The 27,659-nt window shown below is 48.5% G+C and overlaps 1 protein-coding gene across 2 annotated transcripts in view; it reads left to right on the forward strand.

Annotated features, from left to right (window-relative positions):
* The window catches only part of LOC129711834 (GTPase-activating Rap/Ran-GAP domain-like protein 3), an 82,638-nt gene that overhangs the window by 48,385 nt on the left and 6,594 nt on the right, over positions 1 to 27,659 (forward strand). For both annotated transcript variants that reach the window (XM_055659788.1, XM_055659789.1), the window contains 4 exons: positions 1,669 to 1,735; positions 4,023 to 4,130; positions 6,006 to 6,124; positions 9,392 to 9,530. In XM_055659788.1, the coding sequence (XP_055515763.1) occupies positions 1,669 to 1,735; positions 4,023 to 4,130; positions 6,006 to 6,124; positions 9,392 to 9,530 (433 nt within the window). The remainder of the gene's footprint in view (positions 1 to 1,668; positions 1,736 to 4,022; positions 4,131 to 6,005; positions 6,125 to 9,391; positions 9,531 to 27,659) is intronic.

The following is a 27,659-nucleotide window of genomic DNA, read 5'->3' on the forward strand; positions in this document are numbered from 1 at the left end:
GTCAAGGAAAGGGCGTTCACGTCGCGGCCCTGTTTCCACCAATCTTTCCACCACCACAACTTCTAATCTTGACGTGGACCCAACAAGAAGACGAGTCCTGGCAACATCCTCGTAAATCTCCACAAATGGGTAGGGAAATGGCAGATGAAGTTTAATGTGAGGTGTTGCACTTGTGGGAGGTCGGATGTAAGGGAAAGGTATGCCGTTAATGTTAAGGCCTTTAACAGCATTGATCTACAGAGGGACCAAGTCCACAACTCGCTGTAGCGATGCAGTAACTCGCTGCAAGTAACAACGCACACAGATAGAGTGGTAAAGGAGGCACATCGTATGCTTGCCTTCATTAGTTGCCGTCATCGGCCGAGTATAAGAGTCAGGACGTTATGCCGCAGTATTATAACATTTTGGCTAGGCCGCATTTGGGGTATCGAGTACAGTTCTGCCCACCCCATTACAGGAAGGGTGTGCAAGCTTTGGAGAGGGTGCAGAAGAAGTTTTACCAGGATCAAGATACGAGCTATCAGCAAAGGTTGGACCGACATGGATTGTTTTCTCGGCAACGTTGGAAATTGTGTGGAGTGCTGATAGAAGTATATAAAAAATGTCATAGATAGGGTAGACAGTCAGAACTATTTTCCCAGGATAGAAATGTCTGACGGGCAAAACTTTAGTGCGAGAGGGGCAAAGTTCAAAGTTTGTCATTTTTATACGGAAAGTGTTTGGGGCCTGGAATACACTGTTGAGGCAGATACGATAGTGGCATTTAAGAGACTTGTAGATAGGCACATGGATATGCAGAGAATGGAACGATATGGATCATGTTCAGGCAAAGGTGATTGGTTCAACTTGTGTTAAACTAACTTTTTGATGTCATCTTCAAACTTAGTAACTAACTCGTCCACATCTAATATTCGGTACAGATGTTGTGGGCTGAAGGGCCTGTTCCTGTGCTGCACTGTTTTATGTTCTATGGAAATGGGTGGTTTTCTGAAACTGTTGAAGTCACTGCAGAAGGGTCCTGACCAGAAACATCACCCATCCTTTTTCACCAGGAATGCTGCCTGACCCACTGAGTTAAGGGCCTGTCCCACTTGGGCGTCATTTGCGAGTCACGCAAGATTTCGTATATCCCAAAATCCTGAGGTGCTGCTCACGACCGCTCGTCACTGCCTATGTCACCATGCACCATGCGCGCCTAATGCGCACCACGCTCGCATCACGTGCGCGACACGACGTCGCACGTCGTGCGTTGTGACGCGTAAATGATGTCACGTAAATTATGCGCAAATGACGCCCAAGTGGGACAGACCCTTTAATGACAAGACCTTGCCTTACTTGGCTGAGTTCCTCCAGCACTTTGTGTCTATCTTCGAAGCCAATGCTACGTTCTGAGGGCAGTGACACGTGTTTGCTGTTGAACCGTTCTAATTTCCCGATGGAAAGGCCTCGAACCGAAACGCTAACAGTTTTCACCACAGATGCTGACTGCCGCACCGAGTCTTCTCAGGATTTTATTTCAGATTCCCCCGCATCTGCGGTATTTTGCTTGTCGATTACTGTGGAGGGAACGCCTTGGAGATGGTGAAGCCGCCCTTCCGTGTTTAGAAGTTAAGGCTGTCCATACCTCTTGCCGACATTATGCACTACTCATACCCATTATCATTGCAGGTTACTTTTGTTGCAGCTATTGATGTGTATGAAGATGGTGAAGCTGGACTCCTACTCTGTTATAACTGTAAGTCAAAGCATTTCACACACTTACTTACGTTAATCGGAAATTATTACTTTTATATTCTGTCTTATTGTTGCAAGGGAATATCTTCTCTTCAGTTTTCTGTCATTGCAGAGTGCATGAGTATGTTTTGGTTTATTATTGTCGTGTGTACTGAGGTACAATGAAAGGCTTTGTTTTTGCATGGCCAAACTGATCAGATAACACTATACATAAACACAATCACGTCAAACTCAAGTACAATAGGTAGAGCAAAGGGGGAGATACAGAGTGCAGAATATAGTTCTCAGCATTGGAGCGCATATAACCATAGACAGAGGCCAATGTCCCCAATGGGGTCGAGGTGAATCGGACAGTACCCTGGCTTATGGAAGGACCGTTCAGAAGCCCGATAACAGAGGGGAAGAAGCTGTTCCTGAGTCTGGTGGTGCGCGCTTTCAAGCTTCTGTACCTTCTGCCTGTCGGGAGCAGGGAGAAGAAGGAATGACCAGGGTGGGACAAGTCTTTGATTGTCTGGGCAGTGGGACCGGAACGATAAACATTTCAATAATTTCTCTTCAATTCCATTGGCTTTGCATTCCCTCTGCCTTTGCAAACTTTATATGACAGCAATTAATAAATTAAATTGATAAGTTCATCTTTATATGTCAGAGGATCAGAATTAGGCCATTCGGCCCATCGTCTACTCTGCCATTCAATCATGGCTGATCTACCTCTCAACCCCATTCTCCTGCCTTCTTCCCAGAACCCCAGACACCCATACTAATCAAGAATCTATCAATCTCTACCTTAAAAATATCAATTGACCGCCTCCACAGCCGTCTGTGGCAATGAATTCCACAGATTCACCACCCTCTGATTCCTCCTCATCTCCTTCTTAAAGGCACATCCTGTTATTCTGAGGCTGTGTCCTCTGGTCCTAGACTCTCACTGGTGGAAGCATCCTCTCCACATCCACACTATCCAGGCCTTTCACTATTCGGTAAGATTCTATGAAGTCCCCCTACAGCACGGTGGCAGGGCGGTCACGGTGGCGCAGTGGTAGAGTTGCTGCCTTGCAGCGAATGCAGCGCCGGAGACCCGGGTTCGATCCCGACTACGGGTGCTGTCGGTACAGAGTTTGTACGTTCTCCCCGTGACCTGCGTGGGTTTTCTCCTAGATCTTCGGTTTTCTCCCACACTCCAAAGACGGACAGGTTTGTAGGTTAAACGTACAATGGTAAATGTAAAAATTGTCCCTAGTGGGTGTAGGATGGTGTTAATGTGTGATGATCGCTGGTCGGCATGGACTCGGTGGGCCGAAGGGCCTGTTTCCGCGCTGTATCTCTAAACTAAACTAAACACGTGAAAATATATTTGTCGATTTTTACCAAAATAAGCAGTAAAACTATTTTCTTCAGTATTCCTATAAACTGTTTCGGTAAAGTTTGGTTTAATAAAGATAAGAAAAATCGGTTTAAAATTGAACAAGCGATGTTCTCACCTCACAGTCGTGTCAGGGCATCTACCTTTGTGGTGCTCATCTATTCATCTGCACCACACGATATTTGTAGGTTGCAAATCTCTTGTCGTTAGACAATGGGGAACTGCAGAGAATGATCCTAATTTAGGTTTCTGCGCAGCATGAGTTTGTTGTATGGGGAAAATTAAACTCTGCAGAGCTCTCCATGTTTATATACATTTATATTCAAATGCACCCATGGTCTCAACCTTCCTGAGCTCTGTAATCTCTTCTCTAATCGCAGTAGTCACTTCTTTAACCATCTGAGATACCTACCATCCTCCTGAAGAAGGTTCTCCACCCGAAACGTCACCCATTCCTTCCCGCCTGAGATGCTGCCAGTCCCGTTCAGTTACTCCAGCTTTTTCTGTCTATCCACCATCCTCCAGTTCTGGTAGTTTGATGATCCCAAGTTCAAACGCTCTCCCAATGGTAATAACTAACCTCAAATGACTAGACAGCCAAGGGTAGATAAAAATGCTGGAGAAACTCAGCGGGTGAGGCAGCATCTATGGAGCGAAGGAAATAGGCAACGTTTCGGGCCGAAGCCCTGGAAGGAAATAGGCAACGTTTCGGGCCGGGACATGTTGGCCAGTGTGGGCAGGTAGGGCCCGTTTCCACGCTGTATCACTCTATGACTCTAGGTGGGACTAGTGTAGCTGGGACATGTTGGGCTGAAGGGCCTGTTTCCACACTGTATGACTTGCCTCTGGTTGGGGTTTGGAGCTGCCATTGCAGTACATGTTTGATTGCCATGCGGTGATGGGGTTGTCCTCTGTTGGCCCGCAGACGTGTGCTACTACAAGAAGGTGTGCCCCTTTAACGGTGGCTCTCCGCTGGTGCAGCCCTCGCCCTCTGACTTCCACTTCTGCTGGAACCAGGTGCCCAACTCCATCGGTAGGTACACCAGGCCGCAAGGAGCGCAGACCTTCCAAATGCTTTGTCATCACAATCACAGGCTTCCCTGTGACTTCGCCCTCTCATGGGCAGATGCATGAAACCAGCAAAGGGAGTTAAACGTTGCGATGAAACTGGTTTCACCGAGAGCCGGCCGGTGAGGGGCTTTCCCTTGCGGTCTGACCTCGGGGCTGCATCACCCCTGGCAGCGGTTGTTGGTAGCTTCTCCACTCCTGGTTAGAGTATATCTCACTGTCCCCCATCAGTGCAGACCCACACACTGACCCCCCCCCCCCCCCCACACACTGTGACTGCCCCACACTATAACCCCCCCCCACATCATCCCCCCCACATCATCCCCCCCCCATCAACCCCCCCCCCCCCCCCACATCACCCCCCCCCACATCACCCCCCCCCCACATCAACCCCCCCCCACATCAACCCCCCCACATCAACAACCCCCCCCCACATCACCCCCCCCACATCACCCCCCCCACATCAACCCCCCCCACATCACCCCCCCCACATCACCCCCCCCCCCCCCCCCCACATCAACCCCCCCCCACATCACATCAAAATCCCCCCCCCCACATCAACCCCCCCCCACATCAACCCCCCCCCCCACATCAACCCCCCCCACACATCAACCCCCCCCACATCAACCCCCCCCCCCACATCCCCCCCCCCCCCCCCACATCCCCCCCCCCCCCCACATCACCCCCCCCCCCCCACATCAACCCCCCCACATCACCCCCCCCCACATCAACCCCCCCCACATCAACCCCCCCCATCAATCAACCCCCCCCACATCAACCCCCCCCACATCAACCCCCCCCCACATCAACCCCCCCCACATCAACCCCCCCCCCCCCATCAACCCCCCCACATCAACCCCCCCTCCAATAATGACCCACACACTGACGTCTCACACTGTGACCCCACCCCACATAGACCCACCGCACTGTGACCCCACCCCACATAGACCCACCCGCACTGTGACCCCCCACCCCACGTAGACCCACCCGCACTGTGACCCCACCCCACATAGACCCACCCGCACTGTGACCCCACCCCACACAGACCCCGCACTACTCCCCCACCCCCTCTAGTTTAGTTTAGTCTAGAGATGCAGGCCCACCAACCATCGATCACCCGTTCCCACTATATCTACGCTATCCCCACTTTTTCACCCACTCCCTGCCCACCAGTGGGGCAATTTTTACAGAGGGCCGATTAAACCTACAAACCCGCACGTCTTTGTGGTGTTGGAGGAAACCGTAGCACCGGGGAGAATGTGGAAACTCCACGCAGAGAGCACTCGAGGTCGGGATTGAACCCGGGTCCCTGGCACTGTGAGGGGGCAGCTCTACCGATGCGTCACCGTTCTACCCAAGTTGTCCCCCTTCGCACTGACCTCCCCCCCAGCTAATTCCCCCCCACACTGACCCTCTTACTACCTTCCCCCCCCTACAATGTGACCCCCCCTCCCCCCCAATGTGACACCCCCACACCAACCCTGTCACTGATCCCTCCTCCACTCTACACTCACCCCCTCTCGCATTGATGCCCCCCGCACCCACTCTGGGACGGACCTTGTGTAACATCGCCCACTCTCCACAGCCTGCAGCCTCCTCAGTCCCAACTTGCCGCCTCCCACGTTTACACCAGCACCGCCTCAGCTGCAGCAACCAACTGCCTCAGTGTAGCTGTGGGTTACAGAGGAAGGCAATCCCCTGGTATAGCCCTCCCACCAACACCACCACTGTAACTCTCCTCCTGCCCCTTCCCACCGGAGTCAAGCAGTGGGGATCTCGTGGGGAATGTCCTGGTAACATCACTGTTGACATCTCTCTCTCTCTTTCTCTCTCCCCGCAGTCTGTGCGTTTCCCTACATCTTGGCCTTCACCACGGATTCCATTGAGATTCGGCTGGTGGTGAACGGAAACCTCGTGCACACCGCTGTCATGTTGGAACTCCATCTCACGGCTTCACAGGTAGGAGCTCCGGTCCCTGTCACCACGTCTGTCTGTCTGTCTGTCTGTCTGTCTGTCTGCCACGGTCGGCCCATCAGAAGCCCGTCAACTGGAAAACTCTGGCATCACCTGGACTTGGGAAGGCCAACCTGACTCAACGCCAGCCAATCGAAACCCTCCCTGACCCAATGACAGCCAATCGAAACCCACTCTGACCCAGCTGGGACCAATCGAAAATGAACCTGGCCCAACCCTAACCAATTGTAGGCAACCTGCCCCAACTGCAGCCAATCAAAAGCCAATCTCACCCAACGCCAGCCAATCGAAACCCACCCTGACCCAACTGTGGCCAATTAAAACTTACCCTGACCCAACGCCAGCCAATCAAAACTTACCCTGACCCAACTGTGGCCAATCGAAAGCCAGCTTGTTCGAACTGTGGCCAATCAAAACCCAACCTGATCCATCCTGAGCCAATGGAAACCTAACTTGAGCCAACCGTGGTGAATCAAACCCCAGCTTGACCGAACTGTAACCAATCATTGACCTGTGATAGACACAAACAACTGGAGTAACTCAGCGGGACAGGTAACATCTCTGGAGAGAAGGAATGGGTGACGTTTTCGGTTGAGACTCTTTTTCAGACCCAACTGATGACATCTGAAGAAGGGTCTCAACCTGAAATGTCACCTGTTCCTTCTCTCCAGAGATGCTGCCTGTCCCGCTGAGTTACTCCAGCTGTTTGTGTCTATCTACGGTTTAAGCCAGCATCTGCAGTTCCTTCTTACACAAAGGATAAAGGGGAAATCCTTTAAAACCGAGATGAGAAGAACTTTTTTCACGCAGAGAGTGGTGAATCTCTGGAACTCTCTGCCACAGAGGGTAGTTGAGGCCCAATCGAAAACCAGTTCATTGGCTATATTTAAGAGGGAGTTAGATGTGGCCCTTGTGGCTAAGGGGATCAGGGGGTATGGAGAGAAGGCAGGTACGGGATACTGAGTTGGATGATCAGCCATGATCATATTGAATGGCGGTGCAGGCTCGAAGGGCCGAATGGCCTACTCCTGCACCTAATTTCTATGTTTCTATGTTTCTATGTAATACACAGCCTGACAAAATTGGGGCCAATACAAACCTGACTTCTTCACGGCCAGTCAGAGCAGGATCGCACCGTGGTAATTACATACCAATCAACGTTTTGAGGTTGAACCCTTGTGAGTTTCCGTTGGGGAAGTCAGGCTCTATCCTCACGTACACATCCGTGATAACCTCCAGGCTTTACTGCTGCATCTCACCTCCTGTCTCTGTGCTCTATAAACCTATGGACATCTGCTGCTCTTTGAACTCACATTAAATCCCACTCCCTCATCCCCCTGTGCCCATTGATCACGCACTAGCTCCTACAAGCCCCAACTTAGTGTTAGGTTTATAAGTTTATAACTTCTAGGAGCAGAATTAGGCCATTCAGCCCTTCAAGCCTACTCCAACATTCAATCATGGTTCATCTATCCCTCTCGAAGCCATTCTCCTGCCATCTCCCCATAACCCCTGACACCCGTACTTATCAAGAATCTATCAATTTCCAACGTAAAAATATCCACTGACTTGGCCTCCACAGCCGTCTGTGGCAATGAATTTCACAGATTTGCCATCCTGTTGACTAAAGAAATTCCTCATCCTCGCCTTTCTGAAGGTATGTCTAGATTCTCCCACTGGTGGAAACATCCTTTAACATCTTCACCCTTGTTTCCACCTTTGCCACCCCCCCTGGCTTTGTCACCTCCTCCAGCCCTTCAACCCTCACAGACCTTTGTACTCCTCTATTTCTGGTCTAATGAGATCCCTTGGAGCATTGTTGCTCCAAATATTGGCTGTGCCTTCAGCTGCTGCTCCCCTGGGCTCTGAAAATAGGGTTGCCAACTGCCCCGTATTAGCCGGGACATCCCGTATATTGGGCTAAATCGGTTTGTCCCACACGGGACCACCCTTGTCCCGTATTTGATTGCTACTACTTGGGTCGAGGGGACTGTTGGGTCGGAGTGTAGTGTCCAGCCCCGCCTCATCTGTCCTGGTGCAGTGCAACCCATGGGGTGCAGCAGCAGCGCCCCGTCGGTCGGCAGCCTCACGGCTAGTGGGCTGGCAGTTCACTCACTCATGGCTGGTGGGCTGGCAGTTCACTCACTCAGGCACGGCACTCTGAAGGTCCGACCTTCGAACCTTCGCTTACCGTCGACACCGCCACCCCTCCTTCTCATGGCCGATAATCGGTTCAAATCGGTGCCAAAACTCCTCAGCTGGCCCGCCAGCACCCGGGCCAACTCATCATTCACCCAGCCACGGCCGGGTCGGTCGACGAATTACCATCGAGAATTTGTCCCGTATTTTGACCTTTTGTCCCTTATTTGGGAGTGAGAAAGTTGGCAACCTCATCTGAAAGTTCCTTCATACAACTTTAAGATGCTCATTAAAACCTGTTGGTTTGGTCTGTCCGAAGATCTCCATATGGGGGTGTCAGACTTTGCCAAATAAGCAAACATTGAGACATTTGTCCACGTTAAAGTTGGTGTCAAATATATAACTTGTTGTTCTTATTCGCAATCATTGAAGATTCCTGGTGCACAAATATAACTGGTGTTGAGCAATGTAAAATGCCAATAGATTTAAATACTGCATATGCTGGAAACTTTGGTTCAGGTTAGTTTAGAGATAGAGTGTGGAATCAAGTCATACGGCCCACCAAAACCTCGCCGGCCAGCATTCGCCCGTACACTAGTTCTATCCAAAACGCCAGGGACAATTTAAAGAGGCCAATTAACATAAAAACCGCAAGTCCTTGGAGCGAGTTTATAAATTTGTAAGGAACGTGGGAGGAAATCAGAGCAGGCGGAGAAAACCCACGGGGTCACGTGGACAGCATACAAACTCCGTACAGACGGCAACCATAGTCAGGATTGATCCTGGGTCTCTGGCGCTGTAAGGCAGCAACTCTACCACTGTGCTGGGTGCTGTCCTGCTTGGATAAATTGGATCCTTGGAAGGGTCTCGACCCGAAACGTCACCCATTCCCTCTCTCCAGAGATGCTGCCCGTCCCAATGAGTTACTCCGGTATTTTGTATCTATCTTCTGGATATATTGATGCTGTACAGAGCACCCTTGTGGCCAGCCGGCGCGGACTCGGTGGGCCAAAGGGCCTGTTTCCGGGCTGTATCTCTAAGCTAAACAACTGTTGGGTCTGGGATACTTGGTCGAGCATTGACTGACTGTTGGTTCTCTATCCCTCTATCCAGTCAGACATTTACTTCACATCAGCTGTCTCATCGATGAATGCGGCGTCCGGCGGGAGCTCGAGAGATGCGAGTTCACAGAGTTCTCCACAGACACCAACCGGCCAGGAGATGCCTGTCCTCCCCTCGTCCCAGGGGGAAGGTAAGCGTCAACATGTCTCTCCTCTGGAGGACACCATGGGGGATTTAAGTCTGGACCTTTTGAAAAAGCTACTTATCTTAACTACTAAACCAGGTTCGCTTCTTAATAAACAGACACCACACAAACTGTTTGGTAGACCAGTGCAAAACTTTACTTAACATCGGCCGATGGAAGGGAGGGAGAACTCCAGCTAAGTGACCAATGTAGACACTTAACTGTGCTCAGCCACCTTCCCTTAACAACAGAATTACATTGCCTTAAATAGGGTTTTTTTCGTCCCCTTAGCACATTCCACAGACATTAATCAAGTCAGAGGTACAGGAAAAGGTTTCCACAGATTGCATCACATCAAAGGCCTTTTGTTTACATGGTACAAGATATACTAAAAATATTGGCCATTAGCTTTATTGCCTCTTGCTTCAAAGATGTGACCAACTATGTCTCTCTTCCTCTATCACCTCCTCCCCCATAAACATAGGCCATTTTATCTCCACTTCCCTGGTTCTTCTTTGTCACTTGGTCCCTCATAAACATTGGTCATTTGCTTTATGGCATCTCACTTCAAAGATTTGACCAGCTATCTCTCTAGCTTCTCCTCTGCCTGTCACTTGGGAGACAATGTTATAGGATTTATTATCTCACACACCCGCAACCTAAGGCAAGCCTAATTTGAGACTAAATATAAGCTGTAAGCTAGCCCAGAAACCAATTTAATATCTTCTTATATTTTTAACTAAAATTCGGCTTCATCACCTTGACACGGTGGCGCAGCGGTAGAGTAGCTGCCATACAGTGTCAGAGACCCGGGTTTGAGTATGACGACGGGTGTTGTCGGTACGGAGTTTGTACGTTCTCTCTGTGACCACGTGGGTTTTCTCCAGGTGCTGCTGTTTCCTCCCTCACTCCAAAGGCGTACAGGTTTGTTGGTTAATTGGCTTGATAAAAATGTAAACTGTCCCTAGGGTGTGTAGGATAGTGTTAGTGTGCGTAGATCACTGGTCAGCAGGGACTTTGTGGGCCGAAGGGCCTGTTTCTGCATTGCATCTCTGAACTAAACAAAACTAAAATACACCAAACAAACAGGGCCTCGGGCCCACCAGTGATCACCGCGTACACCAGCACTAGGTACAATTTTACAATTTGACCAAAGCCAATTAACCTACAAACCAGTATTTCTTTGGAGTATGGGAGGAAACCGGAGCACCTGGGTAAAACCCACGCAGTCACAGGGAGAACGTACAAACTCCACACAGACAGCATTCAAGGTCAGGATGGAATATGGGTCTCTGGCATTGTGAGGCTGCAGCTCTACTGCTACACCACTCTGCCATTGGGGACAGTGATTAAGAGTCATTTGTATTTCTCTGCCCAATTTTAGACTCCATGAAGCATTGGTCCGGGGAGGGTGGGCAGTGAGCTGTAAAGCACGGCGGAGTTAGACATGGATGGCACAACGGTAGAGTTGCTGCCTTACAGCACCAGAGACCCAGGTTTGATCCTGACTGCTGTCTGTGCAGAGTTTGTACGTTCTCCCTGTGACCCGCGTGGGTTTTCTCCGGGAGATCCGGTTTTCTCCCACACTCCAAGGACGTACAGGTTTGTAGGCTAATTGGCTTCTGTGAATTGTAACTTGTCCAGAGCGTGTGTAGGATAGTGTTAGTGTGTGGGGATCGCTAGTCTCAGTGAGCAAAAGGGCCTGTTTCTGTGCTGGATTTCTAAACTAAACCAAACTAAAATTCCCCGCTCCTCCTACGTTAAACCCAGCTATTTGTTCATCTTCATATGTTATAGGAGAAGTATTTGGCCATTCAGCCCATCGAGTCTACTCCGCCATTCAATCATAGAGGAACAATTAGGGAAGGGAATGAAAGCAGGAGAGAGACATTTAAATCTCATTTCAAGGCACACGCTGAGTCAACGCTGCATTTTGTAGATTAAACTGCAGCAAGCCAACGCATGGAACCATCCAACTCAATCCCAAGTGAGGAATGGAGCTGAAATAGAATCTGATGTAATCTTCTTCTTGTCGAGTCCACACAAGATTAGAAGTTGCTGGAGCTGAACACATTTCTCTGCATCTGCATGTACTGGTGTCTGTCTTGTCGCTTCTTGTGGAGAGATTGGTGGAGACAGGGCCACAATGTGAACGCTCTTTCCTTGACCCAATTCCTGTGATTGAAAGTGGACGTGAATTTTCGTCACTTGGATTTGAATATGTTTTGCTTCAGGTTTTAATCATCTTTAAAGTATTGGGAGCCCATTGCCAGGAACACTTCCCTTGCTATTCTAATAACAACCTGTTTAGTTTAGTTTAGTTTAGTTTGTTTAGTTTAGTTTAGTTTAGTTTAGTTTAGAGATATAGCACGGAAACAGGGACTGTGGCCCACCGAGTCCGCGCTGACCAGCGATCACCCCTATGCTAACACTATCCTACACACACTAGGGACAATTTGCATTTATACCAAGCCAATGAACCTACAAACCTGTACGTCTTTGGAGTGAGGGAGGAAACCGGAGCACCCACATGGAAAACCCACGCGGTCATGGGGAGAACGTACAACCTCCGTACAGACAGCACCCGCAGTCAGGATTGAACCGTCTCTCCGGCGCTGTAAGGCAACAACTCTACTGCTGCGCCACCGTGCCGCCCTATGTGGCCACAGAACAGGTGAATGAATGGAGCATCACAGCAGATTCTTTAGTCCTTCAACAGTCAGCCCGAGGGTGCAGTTAGTTAGACTCTGGAGCAGCTATTTGTAGCGTTACTGGCGAGGGGTGAGGCCAGTGGGAGAGAAGAGGGAACCGGGGTCTGGCCTCGAGGGCGGCTGCGGGAGGAGGCCCAGGGGAAACGAGATGGACGGGCGAGGAGAGGGTCAAGGAATGTGATGGCTGGAGGCCCGCAGCAGCCTGGGCCTTGCCTGGATCGGACACCGCTCATAACAACTAGACCTCGGACTGGGCTCTTAAAAGCATGGCGTGTCTTACATGCGGGCTCAGTGGACTATTCTGGACACTTTTCTAATCAGCGGTGTGCTTAGGTATGGCAATGCTGTGCTGGACTATACGTAAGAATTTCACTGTGTGACAAATAAAAACACCATTGGACCATAAAGACGGCAACCATTTGTATAATCTCATGGAGATGGTGTTTTATAAACTATTGGACACGTAGCCAGAACATCACCCTGTTGCATTGTGCACTCTGCTCCCACCAAGTGTCATCTCACTGAACAAGGGCACGGATGTACAGAGAGGAATAACTTACTGTATCATCCCAGCTCCAGCTTAGAGTCAGAGAGGAATCAGGCCCTTCAGCCCAACTCGTCCATGCCGACCAAGGTGCCACATCTACTATTGTCCCACCTGCCCACCTTTGGCCCACATCCCTCTAAACTTTTCCTATCCATGTACCTGTCCAAGTGTCTTTTAAATGCTGCTATTGTTCTTGCCTCAACTACCTCTTCTGACAGCTCGTTGCATACACACACCAACTCTGTGTGGAAAAAGTTACCTCTCAGGTCCCTATGAAATCTTTCCCCTCTCGCCTTAAACCTATATCCTCTGGTTCTTGATTCCTCCACTCTGTGTAAAATACTCTGTGTTTTCACCCGATCTATTCCTCTCATGATTTTATTGTGATAGACAATAGACAATAGGTGAAGGAGTAGGCCATTCGGCCCTTCGAGCCAGCACCACCATTCAATGTGATCATGGCTGGTCATCCCCAATTAGTACCCCGTTCCTGCCTTCTCCCCATGTCCCCTGACTCCGCTATTTTTAAGAGCCTTATCTAGCTCTCTCTTGAAAGCATCCAGAGAACCGGCTTCCACCGCCCTCTGAGGCAGAGAATTCCACACTCACAACTCTCTGTGAGAAAAAGTGTTTCCTCGAGATCTTATATGATCTCTCATATAAGATCACCCCTCAGCCTCCTGCGCTCCAAGGCATAAAGTCTCACCCTGCCCAACCTCTCCCTATAGCACAGGCACTCAAGTCCTGGCACAATTCTTGTAAATCTTCTTTCCACCTGAATGACATCCTTAAACTTGGGTTCACAGTTAAGTATCATCTTGGTTCTAAATTATCCACCTCGACATGGTATGCCCCTACTCCCTGGGCAGGCTTGATGCAGCCAGCTCAGATTGTGACTGGTTCAATTACATATACACAGGGAAGATATTCTCACCAGCAAATGGACCAGGAACCACAGGGCATGGAGGAAAAACTTACTGTAAGAGGGATTTAAGGAAAAACACTTTTATACAGAGCTGTTAGCATCTTTAAAACTCACTGCATGTAGGGGCGATGAAAAGATAGTTGATCACACCATGCACAAGGCCCATATGAAGTCCCTGATACTAATTCACTGGGCTCTAGGGATGGAGTGAAATAATGAGTCTACTAATAAACAGTGAGCTAAGTAGCCGCTTCTGGGCGACACTTGAGGAAACACCGCACGTCAATACTTCGGCAAGCTGCGTCACGCCGCGACTTTTTCGGTGACCTGATACGTCAGTCGCCGAAAAAAATTGGCAAGTGGGACAGGACCTATACAGCGTGGAAACAGACTGTTCCGCCCACCAAGTCCGCGCCGACCAGCGATCACCCCGTACACTAACACTATCCTACACACACTTGGGAAAATGTACAATGTACAGCAGCCAATTAACCTACAAACCTGCATGTCTTTGAAGTGCGGGAGGAAACCGGAGCACCTGGAGACAACCCACACGGGTCAGGGGGAGAAAGTACAAACTCCACACAGACAGCACACGTAGTCAGGATCGAACCTGGGTCTCTGGCGCTGCAAGGCTGTAACTCTACCGCTGTGCCACCGTGCAGCCCTCAATTGTATCAATAGGGTCTGCCGTGATGGCCCATTTAATCACCGTGTCTGTGGCCAGATGACAGGCAACACATTCCACGTTACACATTACACACATAGCTTTTTATTAGAGTAACAAAAGGCAATGTTCCTGGCACTGGCCTCCCAATACTTTCAACATGATTGAAATGTAAAGCAAAATATACACTAATCCAATTCTTCTTCTTCATATCGAGTCCACATCAAGATGAGACGTTGTTTTCGGCGTCTGCACACAATGGTGTCTGTCTTGTTGCTTCTTGCGCTTCTAGTGCGTGGTGGTGGAAAGATTGGTGGAAACAGGGCCGCGACGTGAACACTCTCTCCTTGACCCAACTAATCCAATTGATTTATCCTAATCAATGATTTACTGAGGCGAAGCCGCTGAGATATACCATTGTTTGGGCATTGCCGACCATACCTTCTGCTGCTCAACTCCAGAGCTCCCTCAGTTGGATCCTCCAACCCTTCTCCCCTCTCGTCTGATGCTCCTTTGAACCATCTCTGTGTACGAGTACATCTCAGCCGACTTGAACTTCCATATCAACCTTGCTTGCACAACTGGTGCATAAGATCACGACACAGGTGTATAAGATCATATAGTATATAAGATCATATAGACAGTGGTGTATAAGAGCATGGTAGTGTACAATAACATACAGTATAGAGCTGTATAGGACATGAAGGGAATAGAAAAGGTACATGCACAGAGTTGTTTTACCCAGAGTCGGGGAATCAAGAACCAAAGAATATGGGTTTAAGGTGAGTGGGGAAAAATTTAATAGGAGCCTGAGGGGCAACTTTTTTACATATTGGTTGGCAAGTATACAGAACGAGCTGCCAGAGTAGGTAGTTGAGGCTTACTATTACAATGTTTAAGAAACAGTTAGACAGTTACATGGATAGGATAGGCTTAGAGGAATATGGGCAGGTGGGACTAGTGTAGATGGGGCATGTTGGTCAGTGTGGGCCACTTTCCCCGCTGTTTGACTATGAGTGTGTGACTCTAACACACCACGGAAACACCAGGAGGATATTTCCTGCTCCACAAATGGAGGGGGTTGTTGTGGAGCAAGGGAGATCTGTCGTCTTCATTGGTGGTCAAATGGAACTGACAGCAGCTAAACGGAGCAAAATGCTTGAATTTATTACACTGAGATCTTCAGATGCCTTACTGAGTAGGATCATGTTTCAATCCCTTTGATGCTGAACGTACAGCTTCACTGTTTGAGTAGATGAGCCCACGCAAACACTCAATGTGCAGATATTTCACAGACAGATCGTTGATCCAGAGCTTAGTCTCTCTCAGAGTGTTTTGCTGCACTCATTCACAGGTACATAGTAACATGCCACAACCTTAACATGGGTGGCATGGTGGCGCAGGGGTCGAGTTGCTGCCTTGTGCCCCTGTCCCACTTAGGTGATTTTTTTAGCTGACTTTGGCGAATTCCATTGGCGACCATCTACGTCAACCCACGTCAATCGGCGACAGGTACCGGCGACTGAATTGTCTTCAGTTGCCGCCGACAGGGTCGTAGCTTGTCGCGGTTGGACGTAGGCGTGGTCAAAGGTGGACGTCCTAATGGGTCGCCGGTTGTCGGTAGCTTGCAGTAGCTTGACGTCGACTAGGTGGTCGGTTGTTGTAGACATTGTCGTAGACATTGTTGTAGGGGGGTCCAGTTGCCGGTTTTTCGTGCAAACTGCTATGACTAAGGCAATAGCCAAAAATATCGCCTAAGTGGGACAGGCCCGTTACTGCGCCAGAGATCCGAGTTCGATCCTGACTACGGGTGCTGTCTGTACGGAGTTTGTACGTTCTCCCTGTGAACACATGGGTTTTCTCCGGGTGTATCGGACGTACAGGTTTGTAGGCTAATGGCTCCGGTAAAATTGTAAATTGTCCCTAGTGTGTGTAGGACAGTGTTAATGTGCGGGGATCGCTGGTCGGCGCGGACTCGGTGAGCCAAACCGCATGTTACCGTGCTGTATCTCCAAGCTAAACTAAATCTCTTACCAACTCTTTAGTTATAAAATGATTTATAAAGTAAGAGTCATACAACACAGTAACAGATGCTTCATCCACTGAGCCCCTGCTGACTATCAAACTACATTAATCTTCCATTTGTACAACTTTATATCCCCAAATTCTGATCAACACCTCCAAATTCATAAGGTCATAAGTGATAGAATTAGGCCATTCGGCCCATCAACTCTCCTCCACCATTCAATCATGGCTGATTCATCTCTCCCTCCTAACCCCATTCTCCAGCCTTCTCTCCATAATTGTACTAATCAAGAATCTATCTATCTCTGCCTTAAATATATCCACTGACTTGGCCTCTACAGCCTTCTGTGTGGCAAAGAATTCCACAGATTCACCACCCTCTGACTAAAGACATTTCTCCTCATCTCCTTCCTAAAAGGACATTGTCTAATTCTGAGGCTATGACCTCTAGTCCTAGACTCTCCCACTAGTGGAAACATCCTCTCCACATCCACTCTATCCAAGCCATTCATTATTCTGTACGTTTCAATGAGGTCCCCCCCCTCATTCTTCTAAACTCCAGCGAGTACAGGCTCAGTGCTGACAAATGCTCATCATAGGTTAACCTACTCATTACTGGGATCATTGGTAACATTCTACCACACAGTTGTACACTAGGGGCAATTTACAGCGTGGAAACAAGGAACTGCAGATGTTGCTTTTTCTTTGCGCAGGTAGTGCAAAAAAATAGTGTAGGTACAAGGAAATGCAGATGCTAGTGTACAAAAACAGGTACAAAGTGCTGGAGTAACTTGGCAGGTCAGGCAACAACCATGGAGAATATGGATAGGTGACGTTTCAGGCCGGGACCCTTCAGACACGATTTACAGCATTCATTTAATCTTCCGAACTTGTAACTTGATTCAAGTTGGCTTTACTTTGACAGTTTGTGTCAGCAACCCTGGATTAGTTCATAAATTAGACGCAGGTAAGGGGCGGCACGGTGGCGCAGCGGCAGAGTTGCTGCCTTACAACGGCAGAGACCCGGGTTCGATCCTGACTACGGATGCTGTCTGCGCAGAGTTTGTACGTTCTCCCCGTGACCTCGTGTGTTTTCTCCGGGTGCTCCGGTTTCCTCCCACACTCCAAAGACGTGCAGGTTTGTAGGTTAATTGGCCTCGTTAAAGATTGTAACTTGTCCCTAGTGTGTGTAGGATAGTGCTAGTGTACGGGGTGATCGCTGGTCAGTGTTGACTCGGTGGGCCGAAGAGCCTGTTTCAGCACTGTATCTCTCAACTAAAGTAAAATTGCCAAAATGACCTCACTGCACAAGAAGGGAGTAGAGTAGAATAGTGGGAACTATAGTCCCGTTAGTCTAACTTCGATGGTTGGTAATTATAAAGGAAGCGGTTATGGAATAAAATAGGCTGAAGTCGGCATGGATTTCTGAAGGGGATGGTCTGGCTTGACAAATTTGCTGGAATTGTTTGAAGAAGTAAATAGCAGGACAGACAAAGGAGAGTCAGTAGATGTTGTTTACTTAGATTTTCAGAAAGCCTTTGATAAGGTTCCACACGGGAGGCTGCCAAGGTCGATGAGTGCCCACGGTATCAAAGGGCAGATACTAGCATGGATAGCAGGTTGGCTGGATGGCAGAAAGCATGGAGTGGCAATAAAGGGGGCTTTTTCTGGTCGGCTGCCAGTGACCAGCGGAGTTCCGCAGGGGTCGGTGCTGGGGCCGCTGCTCTTCACGTTGTATATTAATGATTTGGACAAGGGGGATTGAAGGCTTTGTGGCCAAGTTTGCGAATGATACGAAAATAGGTTGAAGGACAGGTCGTGTAGAGAAAGCAGGAACTCTACAAAAGGACTTGGACAGGTTGTGAGTGGGCAGAGAAGTGGCAGATGGAATATAGGGTCGCAAAGTGTGGAGTCATGCATTTTGGCAGTAGGAATAAAGGCGTAGACTATTTTCTAAATGGGGAGAGAATCCAGAAATCAGCGGTGCAAAGGGACTTGGGAGCGCTGGTGCAGGATTCCCAAAAAGTTAATCTGCAAGTCGAATCGGTAGCAAAGAAAGCAAACTCAATGCTAGCATTTATTTCACGAGGCTTGTATACAAAAACAGGGATGTAATGCTGAGGCTCTACAAGGCGCTGGTCAGGACGAATTTGGAATATTGTGAGCAATTTTGGGCACCGTATCTGAGGAAGGATGTGCTGGCTCTGGAGAGGATCCAGAGGAGGTTTACAAGAATGATCCCAGGAATGAGTAGGTTTGATGAGCGTTTGACGGCACTGGGCCTGTACTCAATGAGGGGGGGGGCCTCATAGAAGGCTTGGATAGAGTGGGTGTGGAGAGGATGTTTCCATTCGTAGGAGAGGTCATAGCCTTCGTATTAAAGGACGTTTTTTTAGGAAGGAGGAATTTCTTTAGTCAGGGGGAGAGATAGATCAGCCATGATTGAATGGCGGAGTAGACTTGATGGGACGAATGGCCTAATTCTGCTCTCCAGAGATGCTGCCTGACCTGCTAAGTTACTTCAGCACTTGTGTCCTTATATGAAGAAAAAGAAAATGATGGCTGAAAGTACAGTAGTCCCCCCATCCCCCCCTCCCTGAACACAAACTGAGTGTGGAGGCCAGTGGGCAAGCTATATGACCAAATTAACTTTTTTTGCATTTTAATTACAACAGTCCCCTCTCAATCAAGCTCAGCAATCGTTCCAGGCTCAATTGACGAGATATGTCCCTGGTGTAATTAATTTTTTATATACAATTGCAGATATTGGAAATTTTAAATGAAGATAGAGTATGTTGAAAGGACACAGCAGATCAGGCAACGATATATATTTAGTTTATTTGGTGCTAATGTACAGGGTGATCGTTGGTCGGCGCGGACTAAGTGGACCAAAGGGCCTATTTTCGCACTGTATCTTTAAAGCAAATTAAAGTAACCAGCTCTTGCATGCTGCAGATTAGCCGGGCAAACGGAAGGGCCTGGCCAGAGCTGCAATGTTCACCATTGGGCACATGGTGGCGCCAGAGATCTGGGTTCCAATTCCAATCTCAGGTGCTGTCTGTGTGGAGTTTGCACTTTCTCCCTGTGATTGGGTGGGAGCTCTAGTTTCATCCCATATCCCCAAGATGTGCCGGTTTGTAATTTAATCGTCCCTCTGTAGATTGTCCCTAGTGTGTAGTGGTTGGGTGAGAAGGTGGGATGACATCGATCTACTATGAACGGGTGGACAATAGTCAGCATGGTCTCGGTGGGCCGAATGGCCTGTTTCCATGCTGTATCTTTCAATCATCAGTGTACGGTGAATGAATGAATGAATGAATGAATACGTTTATTGGCCAAATATTCACATACAAGGAATTTGCCTTGGTGCTCCACCCACAAGTGACAATATGACATACAGTGACAGTTAAGAATGACACATAAAACATTAAACATTAATAATAAAACATTATTGATTAAACATGTGAATTAAATATAATACCAGAGCAAAAGGAGGCTACAGATTTTTGGTTATTGAGTAGAGCTACTACTCGTGGAAAAAAAACTGTTTTTATGTCTGGCTGTGGCAGCTTTGACAGTCCGGAGTCGCCTTCCAGAGGGAAGTGATTCAAAGAGTTTGTGGCCAGGGTGAGAGGGGTCAGAGATGATCTTACCCGCTCGCTTCCTGGCCCTTGCAGTGTACAGTTCGTCAATGGAGGGAAGGTTGCAGCCAATAACCTTCTCAGCTGATCGGACGATTCGCTGCAGGAACTCAAAAGTGCTTTTGGCACGGATTTAAAAGCCATTTGGAACTTGGTGTGTTCACAGATATTGCTCATTCTTTGATCCATCGTAACAAGAGAACAGAATTGCCAAACCACTTCCGTACTTCAGCAGGCCAGTAGTTTTGCTCACGCTGTTGTAGGAAGGCTGTTGCCAAGCCGGAGAGCGTGCAGAGAAGATTTACGAGAATGTTGCTGGGACTTGAGGGCCTGATCTACAGGGAGAGGTTGGGCAGGCTGGGACTATAATCCTTGGTGCGCAGAAGGATGAGGGGTAATCTTTTCGAGGTGTATAAGATCGCAAGGGGAATAGATAAGGTGAATGCACACTTTTACCCAGGGTAGGGTAATCAATAACCTGAGTTTCTTAGGTTTAAGGTGAGGGGTGAGCGGGGGAGATATACTAGGGACCTGAAGGGCAGCGTTTTAGCGCAGATGGTAGTGGGTGGTTGGAACAAAGTACCAGAGGAGGCAGGTACAAAAACAATATTTCAAGGACATGTACATGGTACTTGGATAGGAAGGGTTTAGAGGGATATGGGCCAAATGCAGGCAAATGGGACTAGTATACATGTGGTACCTTGGTCAGCCTGCATGAGTTGGGCCAAAGGGCCTGTTTCTATGCTGTAGGACTCTGCGATTCTATCTCCAGCTCCAGCTAAATGAGCTGCTATTATAAACCAGCTGGTGGTACAAGGCGATGGTGCAAATTGGCCTCATGTTTATGTGGAGGATGGCCATTATTATCCTACACGTGGCCGTACCTGTAGACTTCTCCACAGTAGCAGCAACATTGTCTCCACAGCTACGACTCCAGAATTAGGAGCCCTGCTCTATGTTTATCAACATTGCTTTAGTTTTTATGGTTTTAGTTTAGAGATACAGCGTGGAAACAGGCCCTTCAGCCCATCGAGTGCACACCGACCAGCGGTCAGTTCTATCCTACACACTGGGGATAATTTACAGAAGCCAATTAACCTACAAACCTGCACATCTTTAGAGCAAGCGAGGAAACCGGAGCACCCTGGAGAAAGTGGCACAGCGGTAGAGTTGCTGCCTCACAGCGCCAGAGTTGGACCCTGACTTCGGGTGCTGTCTGTATGGAGTTTGTACGTTCTCCCTGTGACCACATGGGGTTTCTCCAGGTGCCCCGGTTTCCTCCCACACTCCGAAGACGTGCAGGTTTGTAGGTTAATTGGCTTTAGCGAGATAAAACAATATTGTAAATTGCCCCAAGTGTGCAGGAGAGTTGCTAGTGGACGGGGTGATTGCTGGTCAGCGTGGACTCAGTGGGCCGAAGGGCCTGATTTTTGTGCTGTATCTCCATAATAAAAAATCCCTCTTGGATATGGTGTTTAGTGGGATATGGGCCAAGCACAGGCAGGTGGGACTAGTGTAGTGGCCAAAGGGCCTGTTTGATGATTTATGACTAAGACCATTGATGTTGATTGAGAGGTAAATACTGGCTAGGTCAGAGAGAGAGATGCCAGGAACCCAAATGCCATCTTAAATGTTTTGCAGAGTTGACATTAAAGTTTGTGCGCCTTTTTGAAAGGAATATGTGCCGAGAACTAATTAATAAACGAGGAGACATTTTGTTCTTGAGATCTTTATACTAACAGTTATTACTTACTGCAGCGTAACCTAATAAAGGCTTGCTGGCCTTGACATGAGTGGGGCAGTTTTGTAATAGTCATTAGGATAAGAACTGCTGAGTTTTCAGATCTTTTATTAAATAGTTTGACATCCGATGATGAAACCACTCACGTCGCCTGCCCCTTTTGGCCTGTCAGCTTCCTGGCACAGCTCCCGAAAAGTAAATTAGATGCATTTAGGAATTATTCTGATGTTCAATGGTGCCTGCAGGATTGGCATTCTGATAGGGAACGGAAGCAATGAGTTTTTAGAGGGGTTTTAATGATTAAATTTTGCATAAATGTTACTTTGGGTAATACAGCACGAATACAGGCCCTTCAGCCCGACTCGCCAATGTTAACCCAGGTGTCTTCCTGAGTAGACACATTTACCTACATTTGCCCCTCTGAATCTTTCCTATCCATTTACACACTGAAATGCCTTTTAAACATTGTAATTGTACCTGTCTCTCCAGCTGACTGGGAGTTCATTCCATATAGCCACCACTATATTTGTCCCTCATAGAGTCATACAGCGTGGAAACAGGCCCTTCGGCCCAATGTGCCCACATCAACCAACATGCCCCATCCACACCAGTCCTCTAAACCTACATCACTCTAAACCTATCCACCCATATCCCTCTAAACCTATCCCCGTCCAAATGTTTCTTAAATGTTTCAATATTCCCAGCCTCAGCTCGTTCCAGACACTCGCCATCCTTTATGTAAAAAGGTTACCCCTCAGGTTCTTATTAAATATTTCCCCCCTCACCTTAAGCACCTGGCCTCTAGTCTTAACCTTGTTACACAGCATAGGGTGACGCAGTGGCACAGCAGTAGAGTTGCTGCCTTACAGCGCTTGCAGCACCGGAGACCCAGGTTCGATCCCGACTACAGGTGCTGTGTGAATGGAGTTTGTACCTTCTCCCCCCGTGACCTGCGTGGGTTTCCTCCAAGATCTTCATTTCCCTCCCACACTCCAAAGGCGTATAGGTTTGTAAGTTAATTGGCTTTGTCTAAATATAAATTGTCCCTAGTGTGTATAGGATAGTGTCAGTGTGCGGGGATCGCTGGTTGGTGCAGACTCGGTGGGCCGAAGGGCCTGTTTCTGGGCAGTATCTCTAAACATAAACGGCAAAAAGTCATAGGGTTATGCACCGTGGAAACAGGCCCTTCTGGCCATCATATCTGCCTATCAAGAACCCATCTATATTAATCCCCTTTTGCCACCATTTGGTCCACAGTTTGTGGCGGCACGGTGGCGCAGCAGTAGAGTTGCGGCCTTACAGCCCCAGATACCCAGTTTCGAACCTGACCCCGGGTGCTGTCTGTGTGGAGTTTGCACTTTCTCCCTGTGACCTCGTGTGTTTCCTCCGGGTGCTCCGGTTTCCTCCCACATCTCAAAGATGTGCGGGTGTGGAGGTTCATTGACCCTCTGTAATCATAAATTGCCCCAAGTGTGTAGGGAGTCGATGATAAGGTGGGATAACATAGAACTAGTGTGAATGGGTGATCGATGGTCGGCGTGGACTCGCTGGGCCGAAGGGCCTGCTTCCATGCTGTATCTTTCAGTCTTTCAAAAAAAAAATCTGTATTCAGACACAAAGAACTGCAGATGCTACTTCACCAAAAAAAGCCACAGAATGCTGGAAGAACTCGGCGGGCCTGGCAGCATCTCTGGAGAACATGGACAGGTGAGGTTTCGATCGGGACTCTTCTTCCCAATCTGAAAGGTTGGCTATCCATCTTCTCCACAGATGCTGCCTGACATAGAAACATGGAAAATAGGTGCAGGAGTAGGCCATTCGGCCCTTCGAGCCAGCATCATCATTCAATATGATCATGGCTGATCATCCAACATCAGTACCCCGTTCCGGCTTTGCTAACTCCGCTGACCCGATGAGTTACTCCAGCACTTTGTCTCTTTTTTTTCAAACCAGCATCTGCAGTTCCTTGTGTGTACAGGAGACTTTGGGATACAGGTGAGGTATTGAGTGAAAGATGGTTGGACAAAGGCAGAGATGAAAAGACACAAGGTAGTGGAATAAGGAGATGAGGAGCGTACAGATATAAGGATTGATTTGTGAGCCCATTGCAACGGATGTAGGTGGATGTAGTGGAGAAAGCAGGAGAATGGGGTTAGGAGGGAGAGATAGATCAGCCATTATTGAATGGCGGTGTAGACTTGATGGGCCGAATGGCCTAACTCAGTTCCTATCACTTATGACCTTCTGAGTGTTTTTGGTTTGTGGGACTGAGGCCACGAGATGCACTCAGGAAAGTGAAAGGGGCGGACAAAGCCAGGCTTGTTTTTGCATCCTTGTGAATTTATTTTTGTCATTACTGTCTCCGGGGACTTGGGAGAGATGGCACCGTGATTAGGTTAGTGGTCTGTGCGGTTGCCATGGAGACCACTGTGGCCAGCCGAGAAGCGTAGATTCAAAAATAGCTACATGTGGAGATTAGGTGATGATTTAGATAATGGCGACCATGAACATTGTTCAAAATCTGAAACAAAACTGCAGATGCTGTAAATCTGAAATAAAATGAACCCCTGCGCTGAGGCCCTAAGTGAGGATATGTAGCTAACATCCCCCCTAATCCAGGCATCATTCAGGGAAACCACCTCTACACCCTTATGCCACCCCCACCTCCATTCAATATATTCAGGATGATCTTCAATGCACTGAGCAGGTGGCGCAGCTGGTAGAGCTGCTGCCTCACAGCTCCAGAGAACTCGGTTCAATCCTGACCTCGGCTGCTGTCTGTGTGGAGTTTCCACGATCTCCCCGTGACCACGTGGGTTTCCTCCAGATGCCCCGGTTTCCTCGCACATCCCAATGCTGTGTAGGTTTGTCGGTTAGTCGGCCCTCTGTAAATTGCCCCCAGTGTGCGGGGAATGGATGAGGAGGTGGGAGAAGGTGGTGATTGATGGTTGACATGGACTTGGTGGGCCGAAGGGCCTGTTACCATGCTCTATCTCTAAACTAAACTAAACTAAACTAACCTGAAATAGGCACAAAATGCTGGAGTAACTCAGCGGGGCCAGGCAGCAACTCTGGAGCAAAGGAATGGGTGACGTTTCGGGTCGAGACCCTTCTTCAGTCTGAAGGGTCTCGACCTGAAACGTCACCCATACCTTCTCTCCAGAGATGCTTCCTGTCCCGCTGAGTTACTCCAGCATTTTGTGTGTCTATCTTCGGTTTAAACCAGCATCTGTAGTTCCGTCCTAAGCTAACCTGAACGTACAAATGAGAGAGAAAGGAAACAAGGATGGCAGGCACAAATGGCAAGTCTGGTACAATTTGATGCTGAGTGCTGCTGATAGGATATCCCCCAGATGATAGAGGTGCCCTTCCTCAATCTTGCTTCTGCCCTCGTCATCAGACTTTAGACGTTTACATTTTAGAGAAACAGCGCAGGAACGGGCCACTTGAGTGTGAGAGGAAACCGGAGCACCACGCCGTCACGGGGAGAACGTACAAACCCCGTACCGACAGCACCCGTAGTCAGGATCGAACCTGCGTCTCTGGCGCTGTGAGGCAGCAACTCTACCGCTGCGCCACCGTGCCAGCCCTATCGGAGATTTTCCAGCCATTACTGATTTTTCTTTTCATGTTTCCAGCCTCTGCAGCTTTGTGCTTCAAAGATAAGGCTGGAAACATTCAAATCAAAATGTTGCCAATTCACACTCCAACATAGAGAATGATAGGAACTTGTAATGTACTGCAGAGCAGATGACAGAGTCAGAGACTGTGACAGCATTGAAGATGAACACTTGAATAGCCTGGACATTATTAGTTTAATTTAGCGATACAATGCGGAAACAGACCCTTCGGCCCACCGAGTCCGCACTAACCAGCAATCCCTGTGCTCTAGCACTATCCTACACACTAGGGACAATTTACAATCTTTACCGGGGCCATTAACCTCCAAGCCTGTACGTCTTTGGAATGTGGGAGGAAACTGGAGAAAACCCACGTGGTCACGGGCAGAAGGTACAAACTCCGTACAGACTGCACCCGTAGTCAGGATCAAACCTGGGTTTCGGGTGCTGTAAGGCAGCAACTCTACCGATGTGCCTCCGTGCCATCCTTCAGTGTCTCTGGTGCCGAGAAAGCAACTCCACTCGCTGTGCCAAAGATGGGCATCAGTCATCATGAACCTCTGGTTATAAGGGGGCGAGAATTTTCAGGCCAGTGGTGGTTACAGCAGAAGGACCCTTTGCTCCTCAACCACTTTATAGCTGGCCCAGGGTTAGCAAGCCGCACAATTGGGATTATCCAAAACGTCTTGCATCTGCCAACGCCAGTCTCTCATCTCCAATCAGGCACCACATGGGAAATTGAAGCCCACAAATAAAAGATAGACACAAAATGCTGGAGTAACTCAGCGGGACAGGCAGCATCTCTGGAGAGAAGGAATGGATGACGTTTCGGGTCAAGGCCCTTCTTCAGACTGTGAATCACAGTAAGACTGTCCATCCTCGATTACATTTTATCTCTGTTTGCTTTGTTGTTTCCTTTTCCCATCTAACAATGATCTGTTCTACATTTTCCTTCATCTCCATTCCTTTTGTCCTGTTTCACACCCTACACGTCCTTATCTATACACTTCCTTACATCTGTACCGTCCACTCCCCCGACATCATGACTGAAGAAGGGTCTCGATCCGAACCGTCACCCATTCCTTCCCTCCAGAGATGCTGCCTGTCCCGCTGAGTTACTCCAGCATTTTGTGTCTATCTTCGATTTAAACCTGCGTCTGCAGTTCCTTCCTGCCCACAAATAAAAGGTTATTTTTCCAGGAGCAGAGTTTTAGAGAGTTTTTAAAGTTCTTTACACACCAAGTGGCCTAGATGGTGGAGGCAGATACTGGATGACAGTGGTGGTTAAGGGGCTTTTAAAGAGGTACATGGATGTGCAGGGAATAGAGTCTATGAGGGATCATGTACAGGCAAATGAGATCAGTTTAACTTGGCATCATGTTCAACACAAACATTGTGGGCTGAAGGGCCTCTTCCTGTGCTGTACTGTTCTATGTTTTATGAAATGGGGAAATAGTTTCTGGACATTTCTGTGTTTGATGTTGGGTGTCAATGGGAGGTCCCACTGAAAGTAAGCATGCAGGTTCAGCAGGCAGTGAAGAAAGCTAATGGCATGTTGGCCTTCATTGAGAGAGGATTTGAGTTTAGGAGCAAGGAGGTCCCACTGCAGTTGTACAGGGCCCTGGTGAGACCGCACCTGGAGTATTGTGTGCAGTTTTTTTGGTCTCCTAATTTGAGGAAGGACATTCTTGCTATTGAGGGAGTAGGTTCACTGGGTTAATTCCCGGGATGGCCACCTCCGGCACATCGTTCCATACACACACCACCCTTTGCGTGAAGAAGTTACCCCTCAGGTTGCCATTAAATCTTTCCCCCCTCACCATCAACCGATGTCCTCTGGTCCTCGATTCCCCTACTCGGGAAGTGGAGATGACATTGCTGAATTCAGTACCTCACAAGTAAGGCTCACAAGAGCAACCCTGAGCTAATATCTCCCTCATTGGAGACCATTCCCTTTATCGTGTATCTGTACACTGTGGAGGGCTCGATTGTAATCATGCATTGTCTTTCTGCTGACTGGTTAGCACGCAACAAAAGCTTTTCACTGTACCTCGGCTAAGTACTCAAAAGCCCTAAACAGTGTTTGCAGCAGTTACATACTCCACCTAGGGACATGTAGATAGGCACAAAATGCTGGCGTAATTCATCGAGGATCACAGCTGACCAGTTATCTCTCAGACCCTCCAACTTGTTTAGTTTAGTTTTTAGTTTAGAGATACAGGGCGGAAACAGGCCCTTCGGCCCACCGAGTCCGCGCC

The sequence above is a fragment of the Leucoraja erinacea genome, chromosome 31 (assembly GCF_028641065.1).
Source record: "Leucoraja erinacea ecotype New England chromosome 31, Leri_hhj_1, whole genome shotgun sequence".
Lineage (NCBI taxonomy): Eukaryota > Metazoa > Chordata > Chondrichthyes > Rajiformes > Rajidae > Leucoraja > Leucoraja erinaceus.